This window comes from Mycteria americana, chromosome 5 (genome assembly GCF_035582795.1).
Source record: "Mycteria americana isolate JAX WOST 10 ecotype Jacksonville Zoo and Gardens chromosome 5, USCA_MyAme_1.0, whole genome shotgun sequence".
Classification (NCBI taxonomy): domain Eukaryota; kingdom Metazoa; phylum Chordata; class Aves; order Ciconiiformes; family Ciconiidae; genus Mycteria; species Mycteria americana.
Window position 1 is genome coordinate 13,190,917 of NC_134369.1, and position 23,668 is coordinate 13,214,584.

General features: G+C 41.9%; 2 protein-coding genes across 9 annotated transcripts in view; both read left to right on the forward strand.

The window, feature by feature from the left end:
• DENND5A (DENN domain containing 5A) overlaps window positions 1-7,243 on the forward strand; it is a 69,966-nt gene extending 62,723 nt beyond the window's left edge. For all 4 annotated transcript variants that reach the window (XM_075502174.1, XM_075502171.1, XM_075502172.1 and 1 more), the window contains 5 exons: window positions 868-1,049; window positions 1,955-2,037; window positions 3,325-3,448; window positions 4,033-4,201; window positions 4,914-7,243. In XM_075502174.1, coding sequence (XP_075358289.1) covers window positions 868-1,049; window positions 1,955-2,037; window positions 3,325-3,448; window positions 4,033-4,201; window positions 4,914-5,097 — 742 coding nt within the window. In that variant the 3' untranslated portion in view covers window positions 5,098-7,243. The remainder of the gene's footprint in view (window positions 1-867; window positions 1,050-1,954; window positions 2,038-3,324; window positions 3,449-4,032; window positions 4,202-4,913) is intronic.
• Window positions 7,244-7,247: 4 nt separating this feature from the next.
• Window positions 7,248-23,668, forward strand: part of SCUBE2 (signal peptide, CUB domain and EGF like domain containing 2) — a 52,791-nt gene continuing 36,370 nt past the window's right edge. For 3 of the 5 annotated variants that reach the window (XM_075502175.1, XM_075502179.1, XM_075502176.1), the window contains exons 1-4: window positions 15,055-15,194; window positions 17,497-17,619; window positions 18,060-18,185; window positions 21,455-21,589. In XM_075502175.1, coding sequence (XP_075358290.1) covers window positions 15,092-15,194; window positions 17,497-17,619; window positions 18,060-18,185; window positions 21,455-21,589 — 487 coding nt within the window. In that variant the 5' untranslated portion in view covers window positions 15,055-15,091. Of the gene's footprint in view, window positions 9,440-10,055; window positions 10,317-10,436; window positions 10,560-15,054; window positions 15,195-17,496; window positions 17,620-18,059; window positions 18,186-21,454; window positions 21,590-23,668 lie in introns of those variants that run through there. The other 2 variants (XM_075502177.1, XM_075502178.1) reach the window with 2 other exon arrangements.

Consider the following 23,668-nt stretch of genomic DNA (forward strand, 5'->3'; position numbering starts at 1 on the left):
GTATTTTGTATTAAGGCCGAGTGCTCTAGGTGTTAGAGAGAGGTCTTTGGACACAAGCTGGAACACAAGGGCTTATGACTGTTAGAAACCTGTGTTTGCATAGTGAAAGTAAAGGAACGAGGTTTATGGTAAGAATTAAATTTATTTGTGTTAGGTACAGCATAGTTTGATGCCCTGTCCTTTGTTTAGAGAAACTGTCAGGCTCATGTTGATGACAAATTGATGGGGTAAGTTCACGGAGTTCTGCATGCCAGTTTGTTTGTAATTTAATGAAGAGGCAAGATTCTCTTTTTGGATGCTGTTCAGTTTTCCAATTAAGCTGATTAAACTGACATCAACATTCGTTCATAGAAAGTGATAATGAGCAAGTGAGCACATGTGCTTTCTAGTGTCTGATTTAATATCCCAATTTCAATAGATGTATTGGTGTTTTGGCATCTAAGTATATGTTTGGGTTTTTTTTGTGGCTGGCCTGCTATGTAACATATTCAATGAAAGCATAGGTGTATTTCACCACCCATCTACAGTGTGTAGTGGGTCTGCCCCTTCTAACTCTTTTCCTCTGTAGCCCTCAAATCATGTGCTACATATAGGACACAAGACAAAATCCAGCACTGTTTGCTTTGCAGATCATCTAGTGCAACATTTAGTACAAACCTGGAACTGAAAAGCCGTTTTACTTTTGCTCCCTCTGCTGGCAAAAGCCAAAACCAAGACTTGGTTTATTTGTTGCTAGATGAGTGAAGTATTTCTAATAACTATACTAGCAGAACTGGGGTTTTATGCAACTGCAGTTGCAAGTCTTTGGCATGGAAGTGAATCTGGGTTGAAGGACTTGATCCTCCTTTATCTCCTTTATGTTCTTAGGTTTCCCTGTGGAAGGTGGCTTGGAAAAGGAATGGATGATGGTAGCTTAGAGAGGATCCTGGTGGGAGAGTTGCTGACTTCCCACACTGAGGCTGATGAGCGGCAGTGCCGAACCCCTCCTTTGCAGCAGTCGCCAAGCATGATCAGAAGATTTGTCACTATATCGCCAAACAATAAGCCAAGTGAGTGGTGGGGGATGTCTTGTCTTGTACTGTTCTGCATCATCACCTGGGGAGAGCTGCTTGCAAACAGAACTGTAGGTTTTCTTGTATTTTAGAACTGTAGCTTGCAGAGGACCTGTGAAACTCACTTAGCCCAACCCCCTGCTCAAAGTCCATCTAACTTCTGAGTTATAATCCTGAGCAACCTGTTCTATCTACTCAAGTTTTGAAAGTCTCCAAGGATGGAAGGAAAGAAGATGTCTCTGGACTCCTGGTCCAGCAGCCCTAGTGGTGTTTTCTGTATTCTGGTCCTTCATCTGTGGAATGAATGCTATGGAGGGAGGTAGAAATTTGCTGTCCTGTCTCTATCTACCTTTCATGGATGAAAAAGCTTGCTAGTGGTTTCTATTCATGGACTTCAGTTTTCTGTTGAGATCAGTGTTCTGGGGTTGTCTTATTCCTGATAAATTGGGTGGTTACTTTGCTCCCAAGTATGCTTGCATTTACAGTGAAACTATCACAGGAAGTTATTTCTAGGATGCCCAGATTTGGTGGTCTTAATTAAAGCACATCTCCTTTTCTTAGGTTTGGGCCCTGGTCTGAAAATGCATGTAATATGTAAAAAGCCTTTCCACCTGTTGTTGTGTTGAAACACCACAGTGTTAACTTTGATATAGACTATAAACAAGCCATCTCCATTTCTACATCCTCCATAGTAAATAAAAGTAGAATTGGATTTCTATTGCCCATAGTCCAGCACCTTTTCACTAACACTATAGATTATACTGGTTCATGTTCCTCTCTTTTTCTTTTTTTTTTTTTTTTTTTTTTTTTGGTTTTTGTTTGTGGTATGCCTTGTCCCTCATGCACAGGTACAATTTCTAAAGCTGTTACAGAGTGACTGGATATATTTTTCTATTTTGCAGAGTTAAATACTGGTCAGATACAAGAAGCTATTGGTGAAGCTGTCAATGGTATTGTCAAGCATTTCCACAAGCCAGAGAAGGAGGTGAGGAGTTGTGTTGTCTGTGTAGTGGCACTCCTGTCTTAAAACTCTTATTAGTAAGCATTGTAGAATATATAACAGAAATAACTAAACTGAATGAACAGCCATCTGTTTGAAAATTCCTTAAGTGAAGCAAAAATGAGATACTGAGACTACACTGTTGGAATAGTACATCCTCAAATACCCCAGTTTTGCTGCTAACTGGAGCATTCTGTTAATTTAAATGTTAACATTCTGTTATTGGAAAATGTGTTATTAGTCAAATTCTGGTGAGGATTCTACCTGTACCACTGTCAAGAGTGTTGCCTCCTGTTTAGTTTGTTCTGCATTAACCGACATTTTACATCTACATTGAGTACTGGCTACTTTTTTTATGCCTGTTTTGCATTATCTTTGCTACTTAAAACATGAAAACCCATGGGCCACTTTAAAGAAACAAGAGACCAACACCCACACCCACCCCTCTGTAAGTGAAACAGAAGTGCTCTCAAAGACTCTGGTACACTTCCGCATTATATATGTAATCATCTTAACCAACACAGCAGTTATTTCCTGAAACAAACTTAAGAAGCATGCCTGTGTCAAAGCGTCAAAATCCAGTCCTTGTGAGCAGGAACGGTGTAGAGCAGTGCTGGCTCCTGTATGGGTATCTCTTGAAAGTCATTAATTTTTTACAAATAGGTCTTCCCATTCCTTCTGCACCTGTCTTTTCTAAGTTCAGTATAGCATGGAAAATTCATATACGGTATAATTCTGGTTGGTGATCACATTTACACAATAATCTCAAGTGGTCATGCACTGGTTTTGCAAAATAGAATTTACCATCATGTTCTAAAGAAGAATTTGGGGTTTTTTTTCTGAGGTTTAAAAATGGCATTAAATGTTGTTTTTGTTGATAAGCAAACAGTCTGAGACACCTGCTACAAGGGACCTGTGATCTTTATTACTTAGTAAAAGAGGAAAATATTTTCTTAATTTTCTGTACAGTGGTTATTATAGGTAAAACGTGCTCATGATCTTTATCTTGGCCTTTTTGTGGCTTCATTTGATGACAACGAGGCCCTGAGACTGCTTTCTTCAGCCTCGTTTGTAGATGTCGTAAAATTTTTAAATGCTCAGGACTTGTGAGAACTGGGCCATCCTGTCTGGAGCCACTGTTTGACAGTAGACTGTAACTTTGGGCATCTGTTTATTTAAAAACTGGTTTCAGTAATAGATGCATGAGACACTTGTGTCCCAGGCTTCCAAACTGAGATAATAAGTGTGTGTGCTTTCTGTGTGTGCTTGCAGAGAGGTAGTCTGACGTTGTTGCTGTGTGGAGAAAGTGGGCTTGTTTCAGCTCTTGAGCAAGTGTTTCAGCATGGATTTAAATCTCCAAGGCTCTTCAAAAACGTATTTATTTGGGACTTTTTAGGTAAGTGGGAGGAAGACATACCAGAGCCTGCTTGTGTCTTTGAAATACATCCATCCGTGTGCCTTTTCATTGCCACTGTGTCTCAGCTGGTGTGAACAGCATACTTCTTGGAGGCATCTTGTCAGCATCTCCTTATATCATCATTTTACTGTAGCATCTCAAAATTCAGTAGATACTAGAACCCCTTTAGCACTGTTCACAGGGAAGGAAGTGGAATCCCAGTTTTACATATGGGGAACACAGGACCGAATCAAACAGAAAAAAACAATGCCTAGACATAATCATGCAGGAAATTCATGGATGAGCTTTGAATCTAGGCCTTTCAACTTTAACTGTCCCCTCTGTGACACAGTCACTCATGCTGAGTTGCCAACGGTCCAATATGGGCATCAGATAGCCTTATGGATTTGTAAGCATGCTTATGGGGAAGCATTATACTGAGGTGGTATTAAATTTAATCATCTAAATTTGAAGGTCATAGTGCCTAATTATTTTATTCCAAGCACAGGAGAGTGATAGTTCAGATATTTTAGGAATGCTATATGCACTGATGAAACTTCATTATCTCCCACCATTCTTTTAAGAAAAAGCACAAACGTACTATGAGACCCTTGAGCAGAATGAAATGGTCCCAGAAGAGAACTGGCAGACAAGGGCCAGGAATTTCTGTCGCTTTATCACTGCTATCAACAACACCCCTAGAAACATTGGGAAGGATGGCAAGTTTCAGATGCTGGTGTGTCTTGGAGCCAGGTATAAAGAAACTTCTTTGTTGTTGTTGTTACTGTTAATATTGATATTTTAATAAAATGAAAAGGATGTTGCATATTAGTAAGATAAAGCCACACAACTGTTGGGTTGTGCTGTTTGACTATTACTTATACAGTTCTTTGATGTAATTAAAGAAGGATCAAGTGAACCATGCCCTGACTGAGTTCCTAGGTATGTGAAGTGTGGGAAATCCAAGATACAAAACTGAGTATCCCAAAGAGCTGAGCAGCTGAATCAGGAGAGAAAGGTAGTAGGCTGGTGTGAATAGCCTCCATCTCGTGTACAGCTAGCAAGGTTGGAAGATAGAAACAGAAAACCATCCATTAGTGAGGCCTCTCCAGTTAATGACTGGGTGAATTCCTCACCTTCCACCTACTCATGGTAGGAGGGAAGCTGGGACCAGCTAGAAGCCTCTTGACACAAAGGCAGTGGAGCAGGCTAGTGACTTGGGGCCCGCTTGGGACTTCCAGGCCTCCTGGGAACCATATCTTTTGATGTGAGGGGTTGAAAGCCTAGAAACGCATCTCTCAGATGCTCCCTACTTAATCAAGTTCCACAGACAGTTAGTCCCCCTTCCCTGCCTTATAAAAATATGTGGAGAAGATGGTAGGTCTGTTTAGAAGGCAAAGAATAAAAATGAGATATTAACTTGGCTTTGTTTTTATTTCCAAATTACAAATTGCCACTTTGTCAGAGACCACCTTTTGCATCACTGGATCGCCCTGCTTGCAGACTGCCCAATCACAGCACAGATGTATGAAGACATAGCACTGATTAAGGATCATACTCTTGTGAATTCTTTGATTCGAGTGCTGCAGACCTTGCAGGAGTTCAACATTACGCTGGAGGCATCTCTTGTCAAAGGAATCGATATTTGACCTCTTGGCCCACAGGAAAAACTATCTTTAAAAAAAAAAAAAAGCAACAAGGAGTGAATCTTGTTAGTATGCAAAAGTTCTGTCTGCCAGTACATTGTATCGTGAACTTGTTCATGGCCCTAAAATGCAACTTTGACTTTTCTTGAAGGAAACTCCAAAAATAGTACAGGCAAATGGATAGAAGCTGTAAACTCAATGTAAAAAAGAGGATTTTGGTATAAATCTATTTTAGAGTTTATTTGCTGATTTGCTTTTTACACACTTTCATGTGAAAGAGATAGAGATGAGTATTGTGCAGCTTATTTTAAAGCTGCAGTATTTCCTTGCCATAGAAAATGTGCAGTGAGCCTTTCAGCATTCTGTGAACTTGCCTTCAGATATGCTGTATGTCATAGACCGCAATGTATACACTCCATTTCTGCTGAGAAGGTCATTCTATAGTTTTTAAACTAATATTTTATATATTAACATTATTACCAATGTTTGATTTTAATGTATCAAGTCATGTTCTGCTGCAAGGGAACTACAAATCTGATGTGTGCTTTTTTTAATAGCTCCAAAGCACTGATGTGTCAACAAATCATTTTTTCCTTTATTTTTGTTGTCAGTATTATTTTTAGTGAAATCCAGGAGACTGAACCATGAAATGTGCAGAGCTCAAAGTAATATTTTTCATATTGGTACGTAATTGCACAGAAGAAATTAAGCGTGTTTTTTAACTGATGTTTTTTATTTATTTAACCTATCATTGTGTTTTGTAAGTTTGTCTTTAAAAAAAAAAAATCTATGATACAACTGGCTATATTATGTTGCAATTCAGAATTTACAGTGCAGCCCACTTAAATGAAAAACCTGGAATAATTGTTCATAACACAAAAATGTGTCCACTTGAACCAGCCTTTCAAAGTTTGGTATATGGTTGCTGCTTTTAATTCTCTTAACTGCTTATAAAGAGGGATGCAAGTTCCCTAAATGCCAGATGACTAAAGGTGTTTATACCCCACAAAATAATAATGGTATACCTTACTAACAAATATAAGGATTTCTTAATTTTTCTGAAAAGACAGTGAGTAGTAAGGTTTTTTCTTTTCCTTTTGAATGAATATATCTTGGGTCCTGTTGCCACAGTCTGCTTCATTTCGGATGCTTTTGTTTTTAGCAGAGAAAGCTTTAGTCCACTTCTACAATAAAACACAAAAATTTTGAAAGCTTAATTTATTGGAGATCTGGAACTTGGCAAATGCCTAAAGGCATCTCTGTTCATTTGAATCCTCTGATAAAAATCTCTTTGAAATGAATATGTGACTTAAGAACAGGCTGATTTATCAGCATCACAAATTACTGTACAGAAGTTCAGGGCTATGTATTTAAGAGGTCTCCACTGTATAAACTTATCTCAGTATTGTCTCTCTTTTGAGAAGCAGAGTCCAAGTTTTGCAGTTCATACAATGTTGTAGCACCTTTTCTTTACCCACAGCTTAGTCACATCTTGTGATAGGCTTTTTTTCCATAATTTATAAGTATAGCACATGTATTAAATTTTTGACTATTTTTACTTTGTCCTATTTATTTCATTATTAAACTGATAAGTTCCTTTGTCACTACTTATCAGAGCAAGATTCTTTTTTGATTTCACAGTAGCATTAGGAAGATGCAAGGGCAATGTCGAAGCTACTCCTCATGCTGGGTGGGTGTGAATTCTTTCACAGTCTGGAGCTTACAGGAGCATTTCACAGAAGTATTTTCTGTGTGCAGGTTTGGTTTTGTTGTTTTTTTCCATCTTTGGAAGGCAAAAATAAAACAGATGTACTTTATTCTAAGAATTTCATGTATTCAACTTAATATGTTGGGATAATCTTTATACGCTTGCCCCAGATTACTTATTTATGTATTAATAATAGCAAAAAAAAAAATTTACAGTGCTTTCATCTATATTTAAGACTACTTTACTAGGCCTGTGTATTTCACAGGGAATATGTCTATGTAAGAAAGGAGGGTTGGATTAATTATTTTGACTTTAACAGATTAGTTGATCCTGTTAAAAACGTGTGTCTCAGTATTAAGTATGGATTAATTTTATCTTACATGACGTAATCAACCCTGAATTAAGTGGGGTTTTTTTTGTTTTGTTTTTGTTGTTGTTGTTTTTTGGGGGGGGTTGTGGTTTTTTTGTTTGTTTGGTTGGTTTTTTTCCTTTACACAAGTTCACCTAGTGTGGCATGATACCATTGGTTTAATGGCTTGCTTTGGTGTGGATCTTTTTGGCCTCATTATGACAGTTAGTGATACCTGGGATGGACACAGGCTGGGGTTTGCTCGTTCCCAAGCGGTGGTTCTTTGGCTAGCGCAGGAGGATGAAGCTGTCCATCAGTGACAGCACCCTGTTGTGCTAGCTGTCCAGGTGCAAAAGGAAGATGCAGAGGTCATCTTCCCAGCTCCTCAGTTGCTTTATTTTCACAGGAAAGACCACTTTGTGGTAGACTCTTCCTGCTTCTCTCACAAGGGGGACTATGCTTAATCCCATTAAGATTCAAAGCACTTTTTGGTATGGACTTCTGAGTCTGGAAGGATTTGCTCCACTGAAGAGCAGTAGAAGGTTCTGAAATGCAGCAAAAAAATGTTGGTTTTGTTGGATCCAGAGGCCACCAAGGAAGACTGAGATATTAAATATAGCTCCGCGGTAGCCTGTGCTAAGGTTTTGGGAAGAGACTTGGCTGGCATATCTAAGAACAGGTCAGTCTGTATAGCAGCCATAATCCCTACCACTCTTCAGTGTTTACCACAAACCAACGTACTTCTTTCATTGATGAAGGTAGCATCAGTCCCACAGAATAATGTTAAGATCCAGCATTTGCTCCTTCCATGCCATTCTGCTGAATTGGATGACTCTTTATAAGAACAAATGGTGTAGTCGGCATCTTTTACTCTTTAACTAAAGCTTTGTAAAATCCATCTCCCTTTTTAAAACTTGCATTGCATTTTTTGTTCAGAAATGAGCTATAGAATAATGCAATTTTAATCTTTTTTTCCCCCTGTTACTTTTCTAAAATAAGGGAGCAGGTTTGATAGGTGCAGGTTAATGTGGCTATGCTGGTTTGGTTTTTTTGTTTGTTTGTTTTTTTTTTTTTTTTAAACAGTTAATGGGAAAAGATAATGTTTTTTTAACAGCAGACATGCATTCTGTAGAGAGAAATATAATGATAAAAAGTAGGTAGTTCATAATGCAGTAAATATATAGTGCTAAATTGGCCAAACGTGTTTACAGGCTGATACCTGATTTGAGGAAAAAAAACAGGCTATCAACTATCAATAATTTATGCTTCTTTGATTAATGCTGTCAGAGTTGATACAATGATACTTTATTAATTTGCATTTTATTTTGTATAAAGACTTGTTTTAAATGTAATGAAATACTATGATGATAAGTTTATACAAAAAATAGCCTTTACCTGCCATAAATTTAACCATCTGACATTCTGTAGCTGAAAACATATTCATGAACTGAAGACTATTCTACAACTTTTTCCATTACGAAGAGTATTTTTCAAATTGTTCAAATGGGACCTACTAGCCGGATGATCCATATTTTTGATGTGTTTTGAATTCATGAATATGTTAAGGTTTCTGCAGTGAAATTATTCAGAGTTAACTTTTTCTGTATATTGTCAAATAATTTTTGTCCATAGTGCGAGATACTATAGGATACTTGAAAATACTTGAAGATATTGTACACGTACTTCACATCTTTGTAGTTCTTTATTTTATACCTAGAGATTGGCTGTTAAATGAAGATAAAGCATCAATACCGTATAAACTATATATTTTAGTATGTGGGGAAATCACTGGCTTGGTTTTTTTTAAGGGTGGGCATTGAAGTTTACATTATAATGACAAAACCAGGTACTGTTTTCCTTTTTTTATTTTTCCTGTGATATTTCAATCCATTGGACATTAAATGTGAATTGGATATACAAAACAGTTTTACAGGTGTAGCTCATTTGCTGAATTGCAATAAAATTCATCTTCTAACATGAGAAGTAGAATTAATGTGCTATTTTCAAAAGCCTTATTATAATTTGGCTAATCATCTTTTCTTCTTTGCCTGACTGCAGGTATGTATGACATTTTAGCATCTGATTTCAGGAGGCTTTTTTTTGTACAGTTTTGTATCTGATCTGTTCAATTAAATGCCTGCCTGCCTCCCTCCCAGCACCAGTGTAGCGTTCTTGCAAGCAATTGTTGTCGGTCAGACTGCCATCAGTGGAAGAGATGCCTACTCGGTAATCGGGGAATGGGGAGAACAGGAAGGCAAAGGGACTAATGCAGATCTTGGAAAGTATCTGTGAGTACACACACACATATGTGCTGCCATTTATATTAACTTTTTTCCTACTTTAGAAACACTTTTGATCCCAATAACCAAATTTGGAGGTCTCCAAATTTTATGTTCTGAAAAAGACAATTAGTGACCTCTATGTACCATGTAGTCAACCTTTCTCTTTATGTGAGAGGATCCATACCGAGAAGGAAGAATTCTTGGAAACGTAACTATCTGATGCTTCAAATATAAGGTTAAGTGAGAAAATAGCACTGTCCTCCATCTCTGAGGCTCTGACAACATCTGTGACACACATGCATGCCCACACATTATTGCCTATATTGCCTGTTTCCTACTATTTTTACCCCGTCTTTGCCCAGGGTAAGATCTAACTTGACAGACAGTCCCAGAGGAAGAATTATTGGGTAGAGGGGTTGTACTGGCACAGAGGCAAAAGTATGGCTCCTTCCCTCTCCATTCATTCACTTTTTGAATTATTTGAAGTAAATACTGATGTAGTGGAGCCCTGTATAATCTTGGTTCATTAGATATTGCTCTGCTTATCTCACCTTGAAACTGGTTCTGCCTGCCTTACTGTATATTAAATATAGTTTTTTATATTTGAGTGGAGTAGTAAACAAATGTGAGTGCAACTCATTTGTGGTTATGCTTTTGTAACTTTTTCTGCTGCCTATGTCCTAAAAGATTTATGTGTCAATTGTGTGAGAAGCAGGGAGACCAAGTCAGTTTTACTCACTTTCATCTCCTGCTTCATCCAAAATGCACTCTCCAGGACATCCCTGCTTGAGCAGGGGGGTTGGACAAGATGACCTCCAAAGGTCCTTTCCAACCTCAGTCACTTGGATTCTGCGGTTCCTCCCCACGTGCAATGCAGGAACAGGTAAGAAGGATGAATGCCACTTCCCCCATGTTGTATGGTTTCTGCCATTCCTTAGTAGCTGAGTGTCTGCAAAAAAAAAAGAGCTCATCCTTCAGGTGCACTATTTTTCCTGTGTTTTAGGGAGCTGCCCACTCTTTTGTCAGCTGTAGCCGGAGAGACTTGCTTATTCTTCTGACCTGCACATTAGCAATGGCTAACTTCTGCTTTGACAAATTTCTGGTTTGAAGCTGACAAATACCGAAGGTAATTTTCTCAGCTTGGGAACAGTGGTTCAAGTTAGGACTATTCTGAAGTTGGTGGGATTCACTCTGTGTCAGACTGTATGAGGTCATCATTGGATATTTTATACCATCAGGGGAAACGCAGAAGGGAAGGAGTTTGATCGTTATTTGGAGGTATCTCTGCTTCCTTCACCTCTCTTTTTGTTTCTTCACACACACACACACACACACCCTGGTCTGTGGTGGAGGCTTTTTTTAAGCAAAGCAAAATGAAAACTGTTAAGATCTCTCTTGGGAGAACCACATCAGTCTTCCTGAGCCGGCAGTGATTCTGCACTACTAACGACTGATTGCGTCATCCTGTGGGCTCACTAGGGGAGATGCTGAGAGGGTGAACTCGGCCTGTCCCGTGCTCTGATGAGGTGGTGCTGGTGGCCTGAGCCTTGGACAGGTTTGGGGGGCTGCAGTTGTGAACTTGGTACCTGCTGCCAGGTGTGCTGCGCTTGTGTGAGATGCCAAACCTGCCTCTCTGAGAAACAGACGATCTCAATTCCCTAGGCTTATTAGACCTGCTGCTTCTAATTCCTCTGCAGGGCACTATGAGGATGGACATGGGGCAGGCCTGGATGGAGCTGTGAGGTAAGCACAGCTTCAGAAACACATTCCCTTCATCATGGGTGGCCCTGAATCCTTCAGACTTCCTGCAAGGGGAAGGAACAAAAAGAACAGGGGCCTTCATGAGGAAAGTGTGTTGTGCATCTGCTGGGTTCACAGTGCTTTTCCAAATGTCAGGTCTGAGGTGGTTTTATAGAAGGTGATGCTTATTAACATCTCTTGGTGAGGAGAGTTTGAGTGCTAGGCAATGATTATCTGTTGACTAACTGGTCCAAACACATGGGTCGACAAATGTGCTCATGTTATTTGTTGTAGACTTGGAAAGTTCTTACAGAGTACAAATGTCAGAGCTGCACCAAGCAGATCTTTGTCTAAAAGTTATTTCACATAGCAAAAAGTATCCTTTTTTCCTTATTAACCCAAAGATGTATATTCATTAGTAGAACATAGTATATGCAGTCTTGCAATAAACAGGAACCGTTCTTCTTCGGTGGCATTTTAAGATACAGATCCTACAACATTTAAAATATCACTGATGGATCTGGTGTTTGTTTCAGGGAAGTTTTTCTATCAGTGGCATAAAAAGACTTAGACAAGGAATATAAATTAAGTGAGAGGATCTTTTAGACTCCTTGTGACCAGAGGAACCCCAGATTTCCTCATTGTTTGACATAAGCCATGTGCAGGTCCTACTCCCAGTGAAAGCCACTGTTAAATTGCAAAACTGAATGGTGATTACTGAAGGTGTGTTATTTTATGTAGAACTCAACAACCTATTCGCTAGCTTGGAAAACCCTTGAATACTCAGATAGAAAGTGCAAGTGCAAAAGTTTGAGTGATTCATTTAAAAGAAAAACAATTGTTCAAAACCCAGTATACATACGGAAATGAGTAAGACTTGAAAGTACAGCTCTGAGACGTTGTGTGTGTGAAAAGCTTTGGAATAATTAAATATTTGAAAGTATTTCCTTACTTGTCTGTCTGCCCCTTTCCCTTTTTTGTTCTGGCATTCCCCCCCCCCCCAGTTGTTTTGGGCTTCTGTCACAAGCACTCATTATGCTCGCTCAGTCATGTTAAATTTTGGGTCAATGTGATGCACTGTTGCTCAGCCCAGCAGACCCACACTGCTTCTCACTACGCTAAAGTACAAATGAAATGGCAATCTAGATGTCTTCAAATAATGTTTGCTTATCATTAAATAATAAAATTTAACAAGGATTATAAAGCAGTTTTTAATCCCAAATTTTCAGACAAAATTATTCAATTCAGGAGATCAGATGCAGGATTTCTGGAGGAGTTTCTACATCCGACTGCTCTGTGGCAGCTTAGTCTCGATCTCTCAGTGTGAGGCAACTATGAGTGATAGTTGAAGTGGAGGGCAGGGGGGAATTGGGGATCTTGTCTGTATGGAAGAGTTCCTTTGGAGCAGCAGACAGTGTTTGTAGCAGTGTTGTGCTCCTGGCAGTCCAAAGAGATCAGACAGTGTTAGCAGGAAGAAGTTCTACGTTTTGCAAGATTGTAAGGGAGCACACACATTGGTACAATTGGGAAAAGCAGACGAGTTTTCTGATATGCAGCCTTTCTCCAAACATAAAACAACCAAACCTCTCTCTCCCCAAAGCATGTGTGAAACATAACTGAATGGGACTCTGGTCCACACAATACTGAGAAAATTTAGTTCAAGACTAAAATGCTGTATAGTATCTAGATGAGCAAAAACTTTGCTATTGGTTTTAGGATCAGTATGCATAATGTATGAAAATATCCTGTTTGCATATGCTTCCTTCTTGCAGATATTTACCAGTAGCTATTTTTCTCCCTAAAACTTTGATTTTATTTTTAATTGCTGAAAAAACCCCAAACAGTGCTATTTGGAGTCTCTTCCTGTTGAACTGCCCTGGTACATTTGTTTTTCTTTCATCATACTTAACTTATTGCTGAAGTTGAGTCTTAACAATTTTTCTAGCTTCTCTGTCCTGGTAAAGACCTTAGTGCCTAGTGAGGTCATCTGTCACTTTGAGTCTATAGTTGGATAGAAATAGTTAAGAAGGCTCCAGAAAGACATCTGAGTTGAGGTCTGAGCTTCTGTCTGTTTTGTGTCTTTAAAGAGATGTTTTAATGGCAATTCTTCATCGTAAACAAATGAGTATTGTATGTGAAATAATAGCTAGGATCCTTCACAAAGCACTTTGAGATTTATGTATAAGAAATGGTTTCATTAACTAAGATAAATTTAATATTGTTCCTGCTTGTTTTCCAAGCTGTGTTGAGATCTTTTGATCTAACTCAGGCATTCCCAAATATTTGTGTCACTTTATATTTTAGTTTACAGAAGTAAGAAAGATGGTTTGCTTTTACTGTGTCTTGGAAAGCTTTAGTTGTTTGGGTATAAGGGTCTTCTCAGTGTCTCTTACTGTTTTTTCTGCTACACTCTTCATATGTAGATTTTATGTCTTTCATAAAATCTTGTGCTGAATTTTAATTAAATTAATATTGGTCAAGGTCATTGAGGAACCTTGACTGGAAAGTGCCTGAAATATGTAACAGCTTTTCTGTAAGGTAGCTTGTAGTCACGTACCTCAATAGGAGATGGCTTCTTTGTGCATTTGGGAGAATTGTTTGTAGAGACACCTTGACCGATATCCCCAGATGAGAGGTGTGTGGATGTGCGAATTCCCATTTTAAGTATGATTGTTTATTCATGAGATCATGGAAACTGTTGAGAAAGTCTTCATTCGTTTTTTACTTTCTGTTGGTAGGGGAGGCTTGGGGTATGGTGCGGGGCTGGAGAATCCTTGGGGTGTTTAATGAGCAGCTTTATGCATTTATAGATGAGTTTGACTAAGACTGAAACCGTCCAGGAGATACAATAGGTTGTTTCTCATTGGATTTTAGAAGAGAATAACTTTGATCATTTCAAAAGCAATGAAGCCTGATGCTCCAGTGAGAAAGGAAAGTGGTAATTTATAGCTACCATTAAGGAAACAAAGACAAAGACTGAGGGAAAGTTTCACTCCGAAGATTTACTAATGTGTATAAACCACCCTTACAACTAGAAATAGCTCAGTATTTCTCACAGAACAAAACAAAAGAGAAAAGGCAGCGAAATGGGGATGGGAGAGAGGGGTGGAAAAGAATACTGCTTGCTGTCACTTGCTGTGTGAAAGGTCAAACAACATTTACGAAATTATAATTTCGTTGAGTAATGGATAGGCCGCTTTTACCTGCCAAAGGAAGGACAGCTGTGAGAAGTCCCTGGCTGGGAAAGGAGGTGGGATGGGGCCGGGGCTGGTGGTGTGATGTTGTGGGTTCTGGTACGGCCTTCAGACGGGGACTTCACGTGCTGCAGTGGGGTGTAATTACTTGGTAAAAATTGTAATACTGTATGTTTGAAGAAGACAAGCAAGGCTCGAGTGAGTTGTGTATATGTGGGTTGTGACAGGATGCAGTCAGACAGCATCTTTGCATGGGCTTGTCTCTACTAGAAAGAGGCCGTTTTATGGGCCGCTCCAGAAAGGGGAGCACCTGTTCCAATACACTTGCCGCTGGCACCCACAGCCCGCGTGTGAGGTATTTGATTACCTCCAGGACTCATCGGCTCTCCGGGACATCTGTGTTTAGGGCGTGTGCAGGTGTTCGAACGCCGGTGCCGTGGGTGGGTGCCCTGGTGCGGCTGGTGCAGGGTTTTCACGTGGGATGGGGCGGTTCGCGTGCAGAGGGTGCGCTCATCGGCTCTGGGTGCCGCCGGGCGGCCCGCGGGGAGGGCAGGGAGGCCCGGGCAGGGGAGGCCCGCCCAGCCCTCGCCGCCGCGCCCCGCCGCTCCGCGCCCGCTGTCAGTGCGAGGCGGGCCGGCCGCCCGCAGACGCCGCCCTCCGCCGCCGCCGCCTCCTCCCGCCCGGCGGCGGCAGCAGCAGCGCAGCCGCCGCCGCAGCGCCATCGATGGGGTCCGGCGGCCGCCGCGGCGCGGCGGGGGCGCGGGCGCTGCCGCTGCTGCTCCTGCTGCTGCCCGCGCCGGGCGCCCCCGCCGCCCTGCCCCTGCCCGGTGAGTGCCGCGCCGCCGGCTCGCCGTCAGCCCTGGACAGCGGCTCCCCCCGCGGGGCACCTGGCCGTCCCGGCGCCCCGGCGGGCGGCTTTCCCTCCGGGCGCCTGGCCATCGCTGCCGGGGGCCAGCACCCGGGGTGGGCGGGCGGGGGAGGCCGCTGGCGAAGGGAAGGGGAGCCGTTGGCGAGCGGCGGCCGTTACCGAGGTGAGGTGCGGCCGTTGGCGGGGCGAGCGGGGGGGTCGCTCCTCGCGCGGCGCTGCAGGCACCGCGGGTGGCTTTCAAAGGCCGGTTTCCAGGCGGCCTCGCCTGGGAGCAGGGCTGACCCCCGAGGGGGAGGGCACCTGGTTAACGTCTCACCTTTGCCGAAGGAGCGGGGAAGTAAACTCTGCGTATATCACGGCTTCATCTGCCTTTGGTCGCCGAGGAATAAACCCAGTAATTCTTCCCGTAGCCTCCTCCGCGTCCGCCTTACTGCCAAGTTTAAGGCTGTGATGTTTGCTCACAGTCTCCCTTCTCCAGGGTCTCTCTTTAGCTCAGGCTACTGTCACTACATGAGGAAACCTCGCTCCCCGTGCCTAGTGATTTTTTTTCTAGCCCTCTTTTCCATGCTTCTGTATGCATTAATGGGGAGGGTTTTGCTGCTGTTCTTCCCTGCGTGCTGCAGACAGAACAGCAGAGGATTAGTGCAAAAATAAAATAGCAGAATGGCCGTTTTGCCGCTGATATGAGATCTAGTTGACGTCTCTGTGCTATAGCTTTGAGAGAAGCCCCCTCCCTGGTGTGTGTTTTCTGGGACCCGCCTTGCCGGGGCAGGTGTGCCCCTGCCTCCCTGGCCCGGGCTGGGAAGGGGAGAGCTTACTGCGCAGGGAGTACGCAGCCAGTGCATGCAGCTAATGCTTGTTTCTGCCCGCTGTCTTCCCTACCCATCCTTTCCTCCTGCCCCATCTACCTGAATCCCACTAGCCCCATAGCAGTTCCCTGCACCCCTCCTTGCATGACTTGCTCCCTCAGTTCCCTGCTTCCCCTATTTTTTAATGGCTTGACTGTTCTCCTTTGAAAGGAAGTGGATTCTGCCACTTTCTCTGGCTGTTTTCCACCTTTCCCTTGCTTTCTGGAGGTACTATCTCAGGACCCCATCGCTGTTATCGGTTCTGTGTGCACCTGAGAGCCAGGAGAGCACTGCTGCTGTAGCACTGGCTCTTTGCCTTGATTCCCGCTGCCAAATGCCATTAGGAGTTAAAACTACATGAACACTTTCTGAAGTTGGCAACTGCTGCAGTACCTACAGGCATATTTTGTGATGGGGGGGGGGGGAGAGATGAATGCTGTAATTGTTAATGGGAGAGGTGCTGGCTGAAATTCCCCATTAGAAAGTGATCCCCACTATAAAAATTGGCTAAGTAGTCACCTTCTGCTGATACTCCTGCAATTCATCCTGTGATTTTAGGAGTCACTTTTTGTACCTGGGTAGGGTGCTGCTTCTGCAATTCTTCCTTTTAGCCAGTTGCTGGCAATCTTCCTGTTTCTGTGTTTGAATTCTCTTCTGCTGTACAAAAACTTCTGCTGATGTCTTCTGCTGCCCATAACTTTTCTTCATCTTCTTCTGTCTACACTTCTTCGTCTCCAGGACTTCCTCCTGTTGGTGTTTCCCTTTCTTCTCATTTCTTCTGCTCTGAAGTTTCCACCTGGATATCTTGCTTCAGTATGCTGTGCTTTGTGATGGCTGGCCAGGTGATTTGGCAATGCTGCTCACCAGATACTATTCTTGTATTAAAAAAAATTGGCGTTATTTATAAATTATACATCTGTTTAATGGTAAGTCAGTCTTTTAATGTGTTGGTGGTGACCTTGAAAGTACATTTCTGTAAACTTCTCTTGTTAGTTTAAAAATCATTGGGCTTCCTGAGGGTGATGTCACCGATGTGATCAAGAACTCTTTCAATGACTGTTTGTTGTTAACCAGAAAGATTAACAGTCCCTAATGAATTAGAGGTCTCTAATCTCATGGAGGATCTAGCCCAAAATAGATTGTTTTGGATGTATTTATAAGTGGGTACAAAAGCTTAACACGAGCTTATCTGAATTGCATACAAGTACATCTATATGCAGGTAGAGCATTATACAAATTTAAGTTCAGACACGGTCTCTGCATGTTTCTGTCCTGACTCACAAACGCATATAACATGTGCGCACACACCACAAACAGGTGCTCAGCCTTACATCATCTCGTCGGTGGCGAGTACGGGAGACATGCCCTGTTCTCCACCTTCTGACATCCCTTCTGAATCTTGTCTTTTCACAGATGTGGATGAATGTGCCCTGGGGCTTGATGACTGCCACCCAGATGCTATTTGTCAAAACACCCCGAAGCTGTACAAGTGCATGTGCAAAGTGGGTTACACTGGTGAAGGGAAGAAATGTGAAGGTAAAGTGATGGAAGCACTCTGCTCTGCCTGTGTCAGCATGAGGTATTTCTAAGACGACAGAGCCGTTAAAAATAACGTCTTAGAACATGGAGGATGATTTTTAAATCAAAATAGTCATTGTTTCTTCACCTGATTTACTTGTTTACAAAATCACAGGCAAACAAATTACATGGCTTTTCACCTAGTAATACCACTTGGTCTAATAATTAGTTTGTTGTTTAACCAGCAGCCTTAAAAACTATAAAGTAAAGCTAGATGGGAATCTCAGGGCTTTTTGTCACTCTTTAGAAACATTCAGCAAGTAACGCGTTAAGTATAGTCTATTTGCAAGACAATGATGATTTCAGACAGCAGTTGCTGCTCACATTTACACAGTCGCAACTCTGTCTATTACACTCAAGCAAGCATCCATCATATTGACTTTTGCTTTATTCCTTAGACATTGATGAATGTGATAATGACTTCAATGGAGGCTGTGTCCACGAGTGTTTCAACATTCCAGGAAATTACCGCTGTACTTGCTATGATGGCTTTATGTTGGCTCATGATGGCCACAACTGCCTGGGTAAGAAGCGTGTTCATGAGCATTGTGAGTGGTGATGCTAACATAACCCTTTACCTGCATCCACGGGAAATGCATGCCGATCTGTTGGGCTGAATCAGTTCAGCTAGACAAGAATGTTACATATGGGACTAAGGAATTCCAGGTACTGATGTACCATCCCAATGCGGCTCTTTCCCCCTCTGTAAATGAGGAGGATAGTTGTGCTACATTTCTGTTAAGTGCCTTGGGTTAAAATGTGTGAAGTGCCATCTATTCTAAATGAGTTTATATAGAAGAACATGTGCTATCGCTGTCTTTTCTGTTCCAAAGTTAGTTTAGGATCAGTTCTCAGGTGTGTTTCTGGGCTTAGAAATCTTCTCTCTCCTATATCTATAATGTGTGGGCTTCTCACTCTTACTGTATCTGAGTACTTCCTGATGTGCAAGCTGTAAGGAAAGGACAATTAGGAGTGTGCAGTACCTATATACGATACAGGCCGTTGAAGTACAGAGGGACTAAGCCAAATGCTTGGAGTTTTCCTGGGTGGTTAGTGTGAAGCAAAGTACGCAATTCTGGAAACGTGTTCAGTCCTGGCAACGCACCCTTGACCCTGCATGCACACACTCTCTCTCACCCTTTTTTTCTTTTCTTTATTTAAGACCTTGATAGTTTCCTTCTTTTTGTGTGCCAGCAGGTGAAAATCTTTAAAAATGGGTAACAAGACCTTGTGGTTTTACTGTGATGGTATTCTTCAGCACACAGTGCGGCAGTGTACAGAAGCGCATGCGTTGCCAGCCTGTTGGCAGCATGGTATGCTGCTGGTGTTATTTCCCTCGGACAGAGCCTCATGTTGATGAAGCTCTCCTGCTTCCAGGAGCCACGCTGGGTACCCTGTGTGGCTCTGCCCTGTGCTGCAGTAGCTGTCCCATTTACCTTTTCAGAGATGGCTCACTTTTTCTCTTCTGCTGCACTGACTGGATGTGCCTGGGCAGGCTTCCATGCCCGTGTTAGGGAGAAACTTGCTCTCACAGCATAATTTTAAGATTGTAGTTAGCTTGGCTGGGGTATTTCCCACTGGTGTATGGCATATCAGGTGGGGGATCAAACCATCCCTGGGCTGTGTCTTCTGCTGGGACAAATCAGAAAAGCTCTGGAGTCTCCAATGGGATTGTGTTGGGTTTTACCTGCTGGGAACCTGGTGTGTGCCCACAGATTAACTGTTACAGTGTAAGTGGAGGAGAGGATGAAGTCACTAAGTTCCAAGTATTGCACTAAAGAAAGTAGAGAGGGAAGCAAAATATCTGCTGATACTTTAAAATAATAGGAAGGACATCTTATTTTTCTCTAGTGCATTTGTGTAAACACACAGTGGAGTTCAGTTGAGGCTACCATGAAGGGCTGAATGTGAACCAACACTTTACCTCTTACAATGCCACCAAAGGGTGTATTCTCTTTGTATCCAGTAGCCCCTCTAGAGCGTACTTCAGCTGACTTGTTTTGTGATCAGTAAGACCTAGACATAACTTAGACCAAAATATACCATCTGCTATGTTACTGGGAAGCTGCTCAGTATTGCATGGCAGACTTTTCAAATAAAATGTCATTGACATACAATGAAGTTTTTACCACTGATCTGCTGATTTTTGAGATGTGATGTAAACATTAAATAAATATTTTGGCATGCAGCAAATTGGATTACATCTTCTCTTAATCTGTTTATTTACTTTGTTCGCGCCAGGGTTGCCCTCCTCTCACCCTTATTTTTGAAGATCTCGGCTGTGTGCCTGGGTTTAAGCCAAATAGACAATTACTTGTTGGAAAGAGATGATTTTTTTTGAAACCTTTCCAAGGTCTGTAAGACAGAAACATCTGCTGGAGTTCAAATCTGTAGTACTAAAGACTCATGGTGGATGTTTATTCATGATTGTTTGCACATTCACATCACTGTAGAACTCTAAAATACTCATCTTCACTGTGATGGAGATGTCAGCCCCTCTTTTTGCTACAGCAGGTCACATTCTTTTGCATCCATTGGCTTACTCATTGCCTTCAGTAGAAATTAAATCTGTTGTAATATTGTTATGCTTCTTACTAAAAGCCTTTCTCTTTCTCCTTTTCTAGAAGACAGCTGTTTTATGCCAGAAATGCTACAACGTTAAATTAAAAACATTGTACTATTAGCACAGGAACAATGAACAGAACAGGGAGCAAACATGATGTTCCATATGAATTTGCAAATGAGACCAGTGCTTTGCCTCAGCAATGTTTTGTCCTATTTTTTAAGGGACTGAGCATTTTCACTTCCTGTTCAAATTGGCATTTCTGGAAATTAGGGTAGGAAAATTCTTTGCTGGTAGTGGTTACAAAAACCTGTGCTTGTTAAGGCGTAAAATTCCAAAGAATTGTAGGTTGGGATGAGCATCCTGTTGTTCAGAGGCTTAGCTGAAGTTCTTCCACTCTTTGTTTCTCTTGGTTATCTTGCAAGCAGAGCCTTTCTGTATTCTCTGTGGTTGAAGCTCTTGAATATTGCAAAGTCAACATTAAAACTATCTCCAGAACTTCTGCTCTTGTCCTTGACTGCAGTCAGGCAACACAGCATCAGCCTTGATGATAAGTGGTGATGACCTAGAGTTGAGGGAGGAGGAGGATAAATCAAATTGAGCATCAGAACAGATGTGATGTGTGAATTCTAGCTAGAGTGAAAGTAAGGAGCAGGGGATAGGTTTTAAGCTAAACTTATTTGAGGTTTGTATCTTTCTTGTTCCACCTTTGCTTCAGAATGGGGAGTGTTCTGGAAAAACACCTTTTATAGCTTGGATGGGTTTGGAGCCAAATTTGTGTCCCACTGAGCAAGACAGAACCATGTATGGATGCTCAGCCTAGATGTAAATGTGCTAGGCTGCTGAGTGGTAGTACTATCCAGCTGCACTGAGAGGCAGAGTACGTTCACGTAGGTGGAGTGTGGAGCCCTGCTTCTGGCTGCACTGAGGCTGCTCTGCCTTAGTTGTAACAAGTAACTCTGGTTAGTTGGCCAGCATTTCTTGGGAGCCCTGTGACTGATTGGGCAAATTGCGAACTGGGGAAGAGCAGTAGCAAAAACATACTTTCCCAAGGGTGACAGAACAACAACAGGCTAGCCTGGGGTGTCTAAGCTGCCTGGGTGGTTACATGCCGGGTAGATGTCTGTCTGTACTGCATATTGAGCGGCTGCTGCCAATATGAGTGTATTGGTGTTAGCACAAAGCTGATCTCTCTCTCTCTCTCTCTCTCTCTCTCTCTCTCTCTTTCAGATACAGATGAATGCATGTTCAACAACGGTGGCTGCCAGCATGTTTGTGTCAACACTGTGGGGAGCTATGAATGTCGCTGTAAGGAAGGGTTCTTTCTAAGTGATAACCAGCATACGTGCATCCACCGCTCAGAAGGTACTGGCTGCTTCCCTCCAGGCACCAAGCAGGAGTTTTTGTCAGAAGCTAACTGCAAAATCTCTAAAGCAGCTTCAGAAGTATTTTTAGGTTGAGTTTTTCAAAGCTGGGAAGGGTCTTGAAGTCCTTGCTCCTTTCAAAAGGAACAGTGTGTCAGACTCTTCTAAGTGACTTTGAAGACTCTTTACATCCCTTCTGCCCCTTTGATCCCACCTGTATGTCTGCAGTGTTGTGCTTGTTAAAGGCTGTACTGCTGTACTCCCAGTGTACTTTATGCTCTGTTGTGCAGCTAAGCTGTTCAGGGAATGGCAACAAATTGAAGGACAGTGAGTTCTGACCATTTCCATCGGCTTTAGTTACAGGGCAATACCTGCATTACCTTCAGGTACCTTTTAGATTCCCTGTACAGTGTTTAGGTTTCAGTGTTTGTCAGCCCCAAAGGTATTCAAATCACGTTCTTTGTTTTGAGTGAAACCTTTATGAAGCGGCCTTTGAGAGATCAGAGAGCCTTGGATATCTAATTAGACATTGGATTGAACAAAGTTATTTTGGGTGCCCTTAGGGAATACTTTAAAGTGGTTGCTCAGATCAGGGAGTTGTCCATTGAACTGTACAGTGAATATCTTACCAAGAAGTATTCAAAGCTGTAAAGCTTTCTTTAATCTACGGCTTATCGTTGGCATGACTATAAGAGGAATCTGAGCGTGAATAAACAAATCTCACTTTAAAAATCCCCATAGTGAAGAGATCAACATTTATAGACATATATGGCCATCCACAGATGAGTACGCTGAGGTGGCTGTCATCTGACGTAGCTGAATTGATCTTTTGTTTGAATTAAGAACTTGTATTCTCTACTTCTCTGGTACTGGGCTTGGTCTCACGGGGGTCTGCTGATGCATGGTGATTTCTCAGGCCATTGCTTAGCTTGCCACTGGAGGAGCTGAGCCAGGAGTGGGGACAAGCAGGAAGCCTGCAGTGGTGGGGCAAGGCATTCCCCTTCATGTTGCCTTGCTAGCAGTGATGTGTGTTTGTGTATGTGCATGGGTGATGAATCTAAGGATGAAAATCAGTTGCTTGTACTCCTTTTCTTGTCCGATGCCAAGGGAGGAAAAACTTCCAACTCTTTTTATTCTTACTTGATGCTACTTGAGTACCTTCTACTCTCCTGAGCTAACAGCAGCAGCATTTCCTGTCATTAATATTTGTTCCCTAAATTGTACGTTTGGAATTCTACCTCTGTTCTCTTATTTTTAAAGATGCAGTTAATTTCTTTTAACTTTTTGGAAAAAAAGGCCTTTTTTCCATAACACCAAATTTACACTTAATCTTTTTTTTTTTTCTTTGAAAAAGAAAAGCAAGAGGGGAAAAAAAGATGCATTTTTTCCTAAAAACTACTAAATAAAATATATTTTTATGGAAACCAGTCTTAGGAAAAATCCCGTACTGTTTTTGCCTGAAATGCTTTTTTTCCTTCATACTAAAATACAGAAGTGTTTGCTTTGTTTTCTTTAAAAGCCCTTTTTTCAGGTTATCATGCTGTGACTGTTTCCCTCCTGCCTCCCCCCCATTACTGTGAAGAAGTGCTCCACGGGATTCCCCACTTTTTTTTTTTCTTTTTTTTTCCTTGGGTGGGCAGGTCTGTTGTAAGCGAAATCTCATTGCTTTCTCTTTCCCCTCACTTTGTTCTCTGCTTTTCTGCTCATTGCTAGGTCTTCTGTTCTCTGCCTTGTGTATGCATCTCTCAATGTATATGCTTTATTGGTTCTCTTTTGAGACCTCACAGCATTGATCGAAACAGTATTTTGCACCTACTGCCTGGACCATCTCTTCAGTTTTGCTTCTTATCTGTAACATAAGGGAATATTTCCTTCCCTGTCTCCCAGCCCAGTTAAAAGAGTGCATACATTAATGCTTGAGAGACCTTCCTAGTGGTCTCCAGTACTGGCCTTTACATACACAGAAAAAGAGTGAACTGGAGTTGAGATAGGAGAAATAGAGAGGCCTGGGGCTGTTGTATTCCTCCTGATGGCCAGTGTAACAGGGGAGCCTAGGAGTCATCTGCCCTTCCAAGTCTAT